The sequence below is a fragment of the Chelmon rostratus genome, chromosome 3 (genome assembly GCF_017976325.1).
Source record: "Chelmon rostratus isolate fCheRos1 chromosome 3, fCheRos1.pri, whole genome shotgun sequence".
Lineage (NCBI taxonomy): Eukaryota > Metazoa > Chordata > Actinopteri > Chaetodontiformes > Chaetodontidae > Chelmon > Chelmon rostratus.
In genome coordinates this window covers 11,685,436-11,698,020 of record NC_055660.1, presented here as the reverse complement: position 1 = coordinate 11,698,020, position 12,585 = coordinate 11,685,436, and the positions used below count along the sequence as shown (strand labels likewise).

The 12,585-nt window shown below is 43.4% G+C and overlaps 1 protein-coding gene across 1 annotated transcript in view; it reads right to left on the bottom strand.

Annotated features, from left to right (window-relative positions):
• Positions 1-12,585, bottom strand: part of slit1b (slit homolog 1b (Drosophila)) — a 61,222-nt gene that overhangs the window by 19,739 nt on the left and 28,898 nt on the right. The window contains exons 5-16 of the mRNA XM_041963809.1: positions 9,652-9,723; positions 8,681-8,752; positions 8,381-8,452; positions 7,965-8,128; positions 7,729-7,876; positions 5,399-5,470; positions 3,444-3,515; positions 2,968-3,039; positions 2,624-2,767; positions 2,357-2,520; positions 793-816; positions 269-413 (exon numbers count right to left, since the gene is read on the bottom strand). Coding sequence (XP_041819743.1) covers positions 269-413; positions 793-816; positions 2,357-2,520; positions 2,624-2,767; positions 2,968-3,039; positions 3,444-3,515; positions 5,399-5,470; positions 7,729-7,876; positions 7,965-8,128; positions 8,381-8,452; positions 8,681-8,752; positions 9,652-9,723 — 1,221 coding nt within the window. The remainder of the gene's footprint in view (positions 1-268; positions 414-792; positions 817-2,356; positions 2,521-2,623; positions 2,768-2,967; positions 3,040-3,443; positions 3,516-5,398; positions 5,471-7,728; positions 7,877-7,964; positions 8,129-8,380; positions 8,453-8,680; positions 8,753-9,651; positions 9,724-12,585) is intronic.

The window sequence follows — 12,585 nt, the reverse complement described above, 5'->3', positions numbered from 1 at the left end:
GAGTATGTGTTCTGTGCAGGTGTATGTGTTCCGTGCAGGAGTATGTGTTCCGTGCAGGTGTATGTGTTCCGTGCAGGAGTATGTGTTCCGTGCAGGTGTATGTGTTCTGTGCAGGAGTATGTGTTCCGTGCAGGTGTATGTGTTCTGTGCAGGTGTATGTGTTCTGTGCATGAGTATGTGTTCTGTGCAGGTGTATGTGTTCTCTGCAGGTGTATGCATTCTGCTCAGGTTTATGTGTCCTCTACATGCGTGTTTGTTCATGTCTCACAGCTCTTCAGTGGAGGAGGGCAGGTGCTCAGGGAACTTGGTGAGGCGGAGGTTGGAGCAGTCGACCACGTTCGCCTCACAGCGACACTTGGCAGGACACACCGGCTTACTGTTACACTCGTAGCTCAGACGCCTGTCTTCAGTACCTACACACACACACACGAACAGGGAGGACAGCTGAAATTAACAAAACAAACTAATTAAGCTCCTGTGTTTAAACAAGGGTGGCAAAGGTATAACATTTTCATAGTATGATAACCATTTAAACGATTATCAGTTATAATGACCCTAAAAGGAATGCAAGCTGAAGGGATTTTTTTTGGTTAAACAAACGCTATTATTGTGCTTTATAGCAGCAGTTATTGTTGTTGTTATTGTTCTTTAATACTGTCAAGCTATTAGTTAGCTGGTTTTAAAATAGTTTGTAATAAACCTAACAAATAACTATTCTAAGACTGATCAGAAATGCAGTGTGGGCTTGACAGTCCATCATATATTAGAACATGCACAGACAAACATAATCACCTGGGATATGGTACTGCTCCTTGGCTGCCATGAAAAAGAAAGAGAAACAAAACCATGTCAGTCAAAAGGTTTGAAAGCTTCAAAGGAGCAAATACACGCACGCACGCACGCACGCACGCACGCACGCACGCACGCACGCACGCACGCACGCACGCACGCACGCACGCACGCACACACACACACACACACACACACACACACACACACACACACACACACACACACACACACACACACACACACACACACACACACCTCCTGGGTGAGGGCTTGTATAAAACTGGCAGCAGTAAAAAGATGAAAGAAGGCGTGAAACGATCTGTCTCCATGTTTTGCTGTTTTATGGAAGCGTTGTGTCGGCCTGCGAGCGGCTTTGCAGGCCTGGCAGTGGACTAAAGCATCGTGGAGCAGTTTATGTGGTGATCAGAGAGCCTGCCACAGCTTCTCTGGCCAGGGGTTGGCTTCACACACTGCCATGGTGTGGGTGAAGAAAACAGCCGGGAGCTTTTAGTTACAGGCGTCCAGTTACAGTGAGATTAACTCGCTTCATTCTCATCTCATTGTTACACATTCTGTTGCACTTTCTGAACAAATACTGTAAACTTTCACTCTGTCTCTTTGTATCACACACTTCATCAGTACAGGGGCTTCTCACTGTGTTACTAAACGAGCTGCTGAACTACATTTCACACCTGTTTGTCATTTTGACATGAACATCTGCAAAAAATAACGGTTCTTGGATCCTAAACAATAAAAGTATGTTCTATATTCTTATTCTAAAAGCTAGTAATTCACTGGTGGCACTGAGATGTTGAAACCTGAACTTTTCCTGCACTTTATTTCAAAGGAATAGATGTCTAAAACCCCTCTAGTGCCCTCTAGAAGCTGCAATGGTCATTACGCCTCACATCATACATCATGCCAACTCACTAATAACACTGCTTTCTTAAAATACATAAAACATGTATTATTATTGTTGGAGTTACACACAACAAATTTGCAACCTCAAATTCTGAGATTTGAGGTCGTCGGGGTCCATGAGTTGTTTACCTCAAGTGGTTCTGACACATGTCCTTGTTGTGAGCTTCTTCAAAAATGTTTGAATTCATCTTTGCCAGAAACAGCATGCACTTGTAGTTGGACTACCCTAGTTATGAGCCTCAGACAAGGGATGGACAGAGTCCAGTCACAGATCTCTTGAACTGGAACAATCTTGTATTTGATACACCTGGTCTGACCTTGACGTGACAGGCTTATGATGCGTTATATCAAAGAAAAAAGACAAGAGGCAACCAGTTCTTGTTGGTTTTGGGCAGAGTAATATACATGTATCATGAACATAGAAGTTATTGTGTCGGACTGCAGAAAGTCACTAACTAATATATTTGCTAACAGGGTTTGTAAAGGCTAAAGGATAAACATTTTGCATTTTTTACATACTGTGTGCATATTTCTATTGAGGGAAGCTTTGCTGTAGTTCAACATCTTACATTATCAACTGTAGCTCATATAGCCAGACTGTCACCACACACACACAAACGCGCGCGCACACACACACACTGACCGGAGCAGCGGAACTTGTTGCTCTTGATCTGTGCGATGCGTTTGTTGGCGAGGCGGCGAGGGCTGGCGCAGCGTGCTCCGCTGGTCTCTATGGGGTTAGAACGCAGAAAGTCGGCCAGCCACTTCACATTACAGTCACACACGAAGGGGTTCTGGGCCAGGTGGCTGATGGGAAATCAGAGGGGGCAGGAAATCAGTCAGATCAGAGTGAATGGAGTGGAAGTGAACCGAGCAGAACTTTAAATGGTATGTGCAAGTGTTTTCTTACAGCGTCTGGATGCTGTGCAGGGAGCTGAAAGTTCCTTTTGCCAGACTCTGGATTTTGTTGTCATACAGGGACAGCAGAGCCAAGTTCTCCAGATCTTTAAACACTGAGGCTCTGATGCAGTGGATCTTATTGGCATTTAGCAACCTGATAAACACAAGAAAACATCACCATAATGAACCTGATGACATCTCTTAAGGTTTCTGACTAAGCAAAAACTGCACATAGACATGTCAGTTTAATTACAGCATGTTCAGGCACCTTGACACCTGAAATTCCTTTGTGTAAAACACAGTGAGTGTAAAAGTCAGTCAGACAAATATACACATGTTGGAGTTTGGACTTACAGCAGCTCCAGAGAGGCCAGGCCGTCAAATACTCCACTAGGCAGCTCAGTGATCTTATTACCATACAGAACCCTGCACACAAAGCAGAGGTCATGTTTGCTTATGTCTTCCCTCAAATGAACCTGTTTTCACATGTATTCCATTAGTCTGTTACATTAACGCAACAGTGCAGACACATGCAGCACAGACACATATAGACCTGCTGGCCAGACCCGCTGTGCTCGTTTATAAGTCCTGATATCTCACAAGGAATCTCTGTTTACAGAGAGCAGGCGCCACTTTTGAATTATTCAGACCAACAGACGCACGAACACATGCATGCGGTGCAAGCATATGGAGGTATAGACAGCCTTAATACAGACATATGTAAACACATATTGGAAGAGGCACTCTCATAACACTCCAACAGTTGATTCTCAAACACACACACACACACACGCACGCACACACACTGAGACAGTCTGTGTGTTACTCACAGGGAGTTGAGGGCCCGGAGGCCGTGGAAAGCATCAGGAGCGATCTCAGATATCTGGTTGTTGCTCAGGTCTCTGGGAATGAAATGCACACACAAACCACACTAACAGACCACTAAACACTTCGTCTTTGTTTTGATGAGAAGGGGAATACTGTTGTCTAATTTTAAGGGCCGTTGTCAAAGGCCGCAGCCTACATCACTATCCCACTCAGTAACCCTTTACATCAGGAAATCAATGATTGCAATTTCTGCTTGAATAAAGAACTTCAATCGGTAGTTCAGCTCAGGAGCGCCTCTGAGATTAGACATCCCAATTTATCGTTTTACTAAGCTGATGGTTGTTTTCATCTCTGCGTTTGTGATTCTTTTATTACTTTACTATTTCATGTTATCTGTTGGCCCATTTTATAGCTTTGTTTAACTCGGCGTGCTGTTGTTGAAAAGACATTTGTAACCATGTTTTGCCAAAAGCGTCGCATGAAGAAAACATCAGAACTGAAAGCCAGTAAATACATTTCTAGTGAAGCATTTTTCCATGTGCGACTCATGAATGGTTTTATTGTTCCTTTTTCTAATCTCCTAATTAAATCATATCAAATAAGAAACACTTATAAGGAAGAGAAACCGGACTTCATGAGATGACTGGAACGTAAGTGAGCTTGACACAAGCTCCTCATATGAAAGGCAGTCTCTAAGAGAGCGAGAGCTGCTCTGCTGGCCAACTTGAAGTTTTTACAACTCTGATTTGGTCTGGCCGGCCAAACCACAACGTGTCAGATTATGAAATCCTTGGTTCTGCTGCCACATGTCAGTCCCTCGACTGTCATGATAAATTTTAAGACAAACCACTTAAACCAGTCTGGTAATGTAATCAACCCCCCTCTTAGGGCTCGGGACGGTCTCACAGTGATGATGTTAGAGGACGGGGAAGAGGGGGGGGGCAAGGACAAGATTGAGAGGAAGAGGAAAACCAAAGAGAGACAAAGATGAAGAGAGAGAATGATTGAGGATGGAAATGGGCAAAAGAAAAGAGACAGAGAGAAGCAGTGAGAGTGGACAGACCAAAAGCCACGAAGAAAGAAAAGAAAGAGAGGAAACTAAAATAGAGCACGAGGCTATGAAGCTATAAACATTATTGTTGTGGTCAAACGTGCGTGTTATTACAACCACAGCAATATGCGCTTGATTCATCATGCGAGACCCTTTGCAGGCCCCTGATGGGGAATGTATCTGCTTGACATAAATCAAGCGCCCCTCCATGCTGAAAATCCACTGGGGCTGTTTGCTACGCGGAGCAGGAAAACCACAGCTCGGTGAACAGTGGAGACAGAGGAAGAAGAGAACGATCCAGTTGGCAGATCAGAGTTTAAAACATGAAAACTGTCTCAGAGGCATTGCCCCTTGGAGGCACAAATACTGCCGTCTCATTGGTTTGAGTTGAAACCGAAGGGGTGGAGCCGTAAAACCACAGCTTCTCTGGCTAGATGGTGTTAGCTTTGCTGACTCTCGATCTACCTCCTATGAAGAAAAATGAACTGATTGAATCGCTTGATGTCATAATAATCATAATTATACTACAAATCATAACTGAAGGAAATATTCTCGTGCTGATGATGAACTTCTTTAACAAAAAACAGGTTCAGCATTACAACAACAAGGACTTTGGGTCTAAGCCTTCAACAAATATATCTTAATCTAAAATGTATCTTCATTTGAGTATTTACCAGCATAATCTGTGGTTTCATTTCAAACCCGCCCAGCTCGATGACTCGAGACATTCCCGGGCCAGATGGGATGTATGCCTCCTGTACTATATTCTGGTCTGTACTTAACCTGTCTACAGGTTCCTTCACTGCTGTCTTATATCTTATATTATGATGGGAAAATAAGCGACACCCATCCAAAACTGCTCCTGATGAGTTTTTGTCTGTGAGTGTGTTGAGTTAAAGGACTCACATTCGACGAAGCTTCTTGTAGGAGGTGAAGGCGCCCGGAGGAACCGACTTGATGCCATTCTGCTCCAAACGACTGGAGAGAGAGAGAGAGAGACAAAAAGAGAGAGACAGATGTGGACAGAGTGAGAGAGAGAGGCAGAGACAAAGAGAGAGAGACCAAGGTGGACAGAGTGAGAGAGAGTGAGAGAGAGACAGAGAGAGAGACAGAGTTGGAGAGAGTGAGAGAGAGACAGAGAGACAAAGAGAGAGAGACAGAGATGGGGGGTGTGTGTGTGTGTGTGAGAGAGAGAGAGACAAAGAGAGAGACAGAGGTGGACAGAGTGAGAGAGAGAGGCAGAGACAAAGAGAGAGAGACAGAGAGAGAGACAGAGGTGGAGAGAGTGAGAGAGAGACAGAGAGACAGAGATGGGGTGTGTGTGTGAGAGAGAGAGAGACAGAGACAAAGAGAGAGAGACAGAGATGGAGAGATGGAGAGAGTGAGAGAGAGACAGACAGACAGAAAGAGAAAAAGAGACAGAGACAGAGAAAGAGAGAAAGAAAAAGAGAGAGAGACAGAGAAAGAGAGAAAGAATGAGAGAGAGAGACAGAGACAGAGATAGAGAGAGACAGCGAGACAAATAGAGAGAGAGAGAGAGAGAGAAATGGAAAGAGATAGAGTGAGAGAGAAAGAGAGAGAGATGGGGAGAAACAGACAGACGGACAGGCAGAGAGAGAGACAGAGAGAGACAGAGAGTAAGAGACAGATTAATAATTTGCCTCCTGTAGGTCGTTAGACACCACAGCACAGCTGCCAGCTGGATGTTCCTTCCATCAATAGGACTGTCTGGAGTTTCCATTCAAACTGCTCAAACATTTGTCCACATGCAACATTAATTTAAAGCTCTGCTCGCCTGTCAACTATCACAGCACAAATCTCATTCAAAGTGAAACTAAAGATCTTTCATATCTTGCGGGAAATATAAGATTAAAGTTTTAGTTCAGAAAAGTGTGGGTGACGCTTTCTTTTGTCACATTTCAATATTCAATATTTTGATTTCTCATGTATTCAGCATCTCCTGAGATGAGATGGCAGAACTCCACCAATTCTTACTGTCAGTATACAAAATTGGCAGAGCAGCAATTTTGCTTTATATTTAGATATTATCATAAAAGAAGAATGTTTGGGACAATGAACACAAAAAAGGATAAAAACTGGTATCTGCGTTCTATTTTCTTAATTTAAATACTTTACAGAAAAAAAAATCATTTTCAAATCTTATATTTTTGTTTGTCCAAACAGTCTTGTGGAAGTGTGCTGATACGACTCGGCCCTCAAAGTGGTTTCGATCAAGCAGACATGTGTTCATAACTCCAAGCTGTATCACATGCTCAAAACGCTGGATCACACATCAGAACGCTTCACATGCTGGCTGAAAAACTGAGTACACGTTGCAGCCTGTATAATCTACTTATTACGTTTGTCCAACCCGCCGTGATAGACTGCCCTGTCTTATTACTGAATGTGAGCCACTGGCTGAAGGCCAGCAGGGTATATATAGAGTGTAGTTAAGTAGTCCAAAAACCAGTGTGTGCTCAGTCAAAGCAGTTCTCAATGTTGTGCATATTAAGAGTAAGTGGAAAGCAAGAAGAAGAAAAATTAAGTACCATTACACTGACATACTGTAGGTAACACCGTACTTTGCAATGCTCTTATTCCAGCGTATAAAAACCAGGGATAGACAATAATTCAAAACTCATATCACCCTAACGTGAGATCAAAATCAAGCGACAACAATGTATGTCACATGGGCAAAAATGTATTTTATTGTCTTAATTTCCAAGATAAAAGGCGACTACACTCTAAAATGGTTCTACTACATAATGGAATGTTTTATCTGCAAACTTCAAATAGAATAGAATAGATTGATTTGTAACAAAGAAAGCCAGCTCAATTCCCTGACTTATGAGTCTCCTCTAAATCTTTCTAATTATTGCCTCATTTGAATATAAAAATAGTCAAGTCAATTTTATTTATAGTCCAAAAGGTCAAGTATCCACAAGTTTACCTTTGCAGTCTGTGCAGAAGAACAAAACTCTTCAACCCTTTAACTGAGGAAAACATTGTACATGGAATAGATATTCAGATCAGATTACAATTTTATTCTGGGTTTCTATTATTATTATTATCATTATGCATAATAAAGAAAAAATGCAACCGTGCTGCATGATGCTCAGCACATTCGTTACTCCTGATCATTTGTCAGCAAAGTGCTTGAAGACTTGAAGCTCTTTCTGCTGTTAGACTCATTGTAAGTTGTTCCGGTTGAAACATAAACTCTATAGGAAACTCACATCTCAGTCATGGCCTCAGGCAGGTGGGCGGGTATGGCAGTGAGGCCCCTCCCTCGACAGTCCACGATGTTGTTGCTGCAGGAACACATCGGAGGACAGGAGCCGGACGCGAGGCTGCACGGCTGGACGAAGGCGCTGCCGCTGTGGCCTGCAAGCGAACAACAAGCAAGAAAGAAGGTTCCAACTTCGACTCTGCCATCCACAGGTGAGTGTGTGGTGTCGCTGCGCTGCTGTACCTGAGCAGGCGAAGTCACTCTTGCGCAGCTCGGCCAGGTTGAGGCCCCTCAGGGAGGGAGGAGAGCTGCACTGAGTGTAGAGGCCTAAAGCCGCCCGCTGCCGCAGCCACGGCGACAACCAGGCCAGGTGACAGTCACAGCGCAGAGAGTTCGAGTGCAGACGACTGGGAGGATGAAGAGGGAGGGAAGGAGGGATGAAATGAAAAGAAGGGAAGCAAAGGGAAAGGAAGGGCAGGAAGGAGCAAATGATGGAAGAGAGAAAGAAGCAAAAAGCAGAAATCAAGGAAAGAAAGGAGAAAAGTGAGGAAAAATAAGAGTTTTCGTAAGTATCTGGCTGTGCTGCTGTTCATGTCTCTATGTTCTGTTTCCAGAGTGAACAATGTGGGTAACGTAGAGCATTGATGTGAAGGACTCACAAGGTGCGGAGCTTCGGCATGTGGTTGAAACTGGAGACCGGAATACTGCTGATGTTGTTGTTGTTCAGTGTGCTGGGAGAGAGGGAGACACAGAGACAGAGGAAAGGGGAGAGAGACACAGAGAGAGAGAGAGAGAGAGAGAGAGAGTGGGGAAGATCAATCAAAATGGGAAGAGAGGAGATGCAGAGAGGAGTATAAATAACAGGGGAGGGAGCAAGGAGAGGTGAGAGAAAGGATGGGCGACACTAAACAACGTGTACCTGAAATGCTTCAGCTTTAAAGTGGTTTCAGGATACTCACAGAACTTCCAGAGATCGCAGAGCTCTAAACGCCCCCTCCTCTATACAGCTGATATGGTTTTTATCCAGCTGACTGGGAATGAAAAGAACACAACACCAGAATGATGCATATTTAGTTGATCAGTTAAACCAATCAATTAATCAGTCAAGTGATCAATCTTTTTTTTTTCACACAGGTCTCGTGTACAGGAATATCTTTAGTCACTGTCACACATAGTTCCCTTCAGGCACCGCTTGTGATTTTCATTTTTCACACATGCAGCTACAGTCAGGAACATTTCCATCTTGCACCTTTTCACACATCATGGCAATGCTGGAATAGATAAGGCAAGGGACTGTCCAGTAGATGGCAGTAATGCAACACTTATGGATGACAGCTGCCATAATGCCAAAGAGAAGAAGAAGAAGTAGAAGTAGCAGAAGAAGAAGAAGGACGTGGAAGTACGTGAATGTGACAGAAAACGTCTCTTGTTATTTTCAGGAATGTGGCGGATGAGGAGCTGTTTTTGTTCTTGTAATGATTAATATTCAACATGTTTGCAAGGCCACAAGTCGTTGATTCAAATGCAGCAGAGTCTTGTGATTGGTTCGCTCGCTCGAAAAAGCATCTGTCGTCAGGCGGACGTAACCCTTTACGTGATCGTCCCTGCAATGCTTTCATTCACAACACACTGCCGTGCTGGCATTGAAATGTTACCTGGTCTTGGGGTGGGAAGTTGGCGGTGCAAATTTTCCTAAATATTGAGCCCTGCTTCCTTTCACACATGACCCCATGCAGGAAATGTTCCTGAACATTTCAGGGTTAGACTGCAGGCATGTGTGAAAGGAGCTTTGCAAAAATTGATTTTTAAGAACTGGACATACATTAGATGTATTTGATTGTGTGTTCAGTTTATTTCTTATAGAGAAAGATTGTGTCATTATCACCAATGCAATGTGTGTATTTGTGTGTGTGTGTGTACTTTCACACACAGGTTTTTTAGGTCTGTGGCTCCTCTGAAGGCTCTTCTTGGGATGGCCTGGATGAAATTTTCACTCAGGTCCCTGAAAAAAAACGAACAGAGAGAAAAACGTGCTGTTGAGAGATTCTGATTTCATTTCATGCTGATTTTAGTGTATTTACTGTATATTCAACAGTTACTGCAACATTCTCAGCAGATGCTTTGGTAGCATTTGATTCGTTTGAATTAGTACCAATTCCAGTTGCCCTTGATTCAACCCTCCTTGGGTGGCCACGACCTGAATGAGTAAGAATCCTCACAGACAGACCTTGACAAGATTATCAGACTTGTGCCATTAACATTAGAAGAAGCCACCATAACTTCTTTACCAGCTGAAGACTGATGACTCACTGGTGATCAGATTCATTTCCACCATACAGAGAAACATTTCAAACAAAAAGAATACACATAAAAACTTTTAAACTCAATATGCGTTAACACCATTGTAAACATTTTAACTTTTAGATCTTAATATCTTTAGTCCTGCAGTGTCTTTCAAGCCATTACCAGCTAGTTTCTTACCAATCTAAACACTGGTTTCTCTTTATCTTAATGTTGTTTTTCCCCTTGGCCCGGAGGGGTCTAGGGAGCAGAAACCAGAATGTTTATCCCCCAGAGATGGTCCCATGTGCTACAGCAAGCTGCCCAAGCACACAGAGAGATGCAGTACTATAAACAGACAGTGACAGTGCAACACAAAACACACAGTTGTAGTTTTTGAATGTTCAGAAATGATTAAATTTGCGTATTTAGTTAGACATAACAGAGCCCGGCTGATAAAAGCATGTGTGTGTGTGTGTGTGTGTGTGTGTGTGTGTGTGTGTGTGTGTGTGTGTGTGTGTGTGTGTGTGTGTGTGTCAGATAAACCACAGAGGAGGATGTACATCATCTCTGGCTGCCCTGGAGGACCTCAGACACACTCCATTAACGTCAGGGTCAAACCAGAGAGCCTGACAGAGGAGGAAGCTCCCACTTATTGAGACCTACGCTGCTGATATAATACTCTTTCACATCCAGCCTCAGAACCATGTATTTGTGAAAGCAGATTAAATTCACGCAACAGAACGCAACACTGAACCCGAACCTTCAGCGTTTTGGATGATAAGGAACAGGATGATGAAGAAATTAGCTAATCGGTAAAATAAAGTAAAATCACTCAGTATCCATACTCATATTGTGCTTTTTGAACTGCTTTAAATGGTTATCGTATTTATTAACACATCCGAGCACTCCACAATCTCCACAAACTGTAGCTGGAGGATGGCACTAACATGCAAAATGGTACATGCTAACATGCTAAACATCAGTGTCTTAATGTCCAACAGCTGTTAACTTGGATGGAAACATACCTGTAGTTACAGTATGGTAGCTTGACAATGTTAGCATTCAGCTTAAGTCCAAGCAAAGTTGAATCCAGTCAAGACTGATGCTGTAAAGCTAAGCCTAACAAGCTGAGCCTTACAATCTGAGCCTTACAAGTTGGGCCTAACAAGCTGAGCCTAACGAGCTGAGCCTAACAAGCTGAGTCTGAGATGTTCTTAAACGGCCACCGTACATTGAATACACCCTTTGTTTTAGTGAAGGCCTTTTTTCCGGCACCACCCTCAGAATAAACTTTACTTTATTTGCCCCACTTGTGGTAAAGATCTAAGAAGCTGGTGACCCTTGTCATACAATATGCTGATGTTTAGGATCATGCAGGGGATATTTGAGGGAATAAAGCATAGTGTACGGGAGAAGAGTTGTGCAACATGTTTAATTTTGAGGGATCTAAAAACAGCAAAGTTCCTCTCCATTCTGATCCACCCAACAATTTTATTTTCTGTTTGAATTGAGCATCACAGGCTTTTAACTAGGCTACCACGGCTGTAGGTGCAGATCTGTCGGCCTCTATAGCCGATCTGTGTCGAGTCAATCTGTGCGCTCACTTTTCTGTCATTCCCAGTCGTTTCTGTCAAAGGTTCAGCAGTAAACCAGAGGTCTCCTCTGTGTGGTCAACCCAGAGGAAGTATCATGGAGAGGTCAGCGGTTGAAAGCAGCAGGACAGCTTGAAAGAAAATACATCATCTCGACAAAACACGACCAAAGCAAATAAGCTAAACTGAACCTGACACTGTGTGAGGTTTCACCGTGTTGTTGAAGCTCAGCAGTGCCTGAGACATGAAACAACCAATGAAGGAGGTGATGAGGGATATACAGAGTGACAGAACAGTCAAAGGGAAGATGAGTTGAAGGCCAGAAGCATGAACGTGTGTGAGGTGGTACAGGACAAGGAGCGTGATGCGGGGATGAACAAACTAAAAAGGGTAAAAAAGCAGCAAGTTGAGGCAGTTCAGTTCAGCATCCAATCAAGACTTGCACCTGACCGACTGGGAGACCCCAGAGCAGACCCAAAATACAGTCAAGGACTAATATATCCCGGTCTGCAAACACCCTGAGGACCCTGTGGAGGAGCTGGATTGAGAGATGGAAAGAAAATCTAGCAAATAATGAGTGTGAAGGAGAAAAAAAATGACAGTATAAAAGTCAGAGAGAGAGAGGAGAAGAGAGTTGGAGCAGAAGAGGGACTGTTACGGTGACAGAGACAGGGAGAGAAATGGAGGCTTGATGGAAAGAGACAGAGATGAGGTCCAGTTGTGCTAAAGGCCAGTGAACCAAACTAACCCCTCATTTTTGTCTGTCGGTCTCTCTCTGTTCACTCCCAGTGAACTTCATACATCCACTCATGGATATGAGCGGCAGAAAACCAATGTTGTTAAAGCATCTTTTTTCTGTTTGTCACAAATTATTTATCTGCATTACAGAGAAAGAAGAAAACAGCACAGCTAAGAAACGAGTCTGCCAACACAACAGAGCGTGGTTTCAAGGTCTGAACGTCGTTTCTTTTCAGGAAACACAGCTGGAA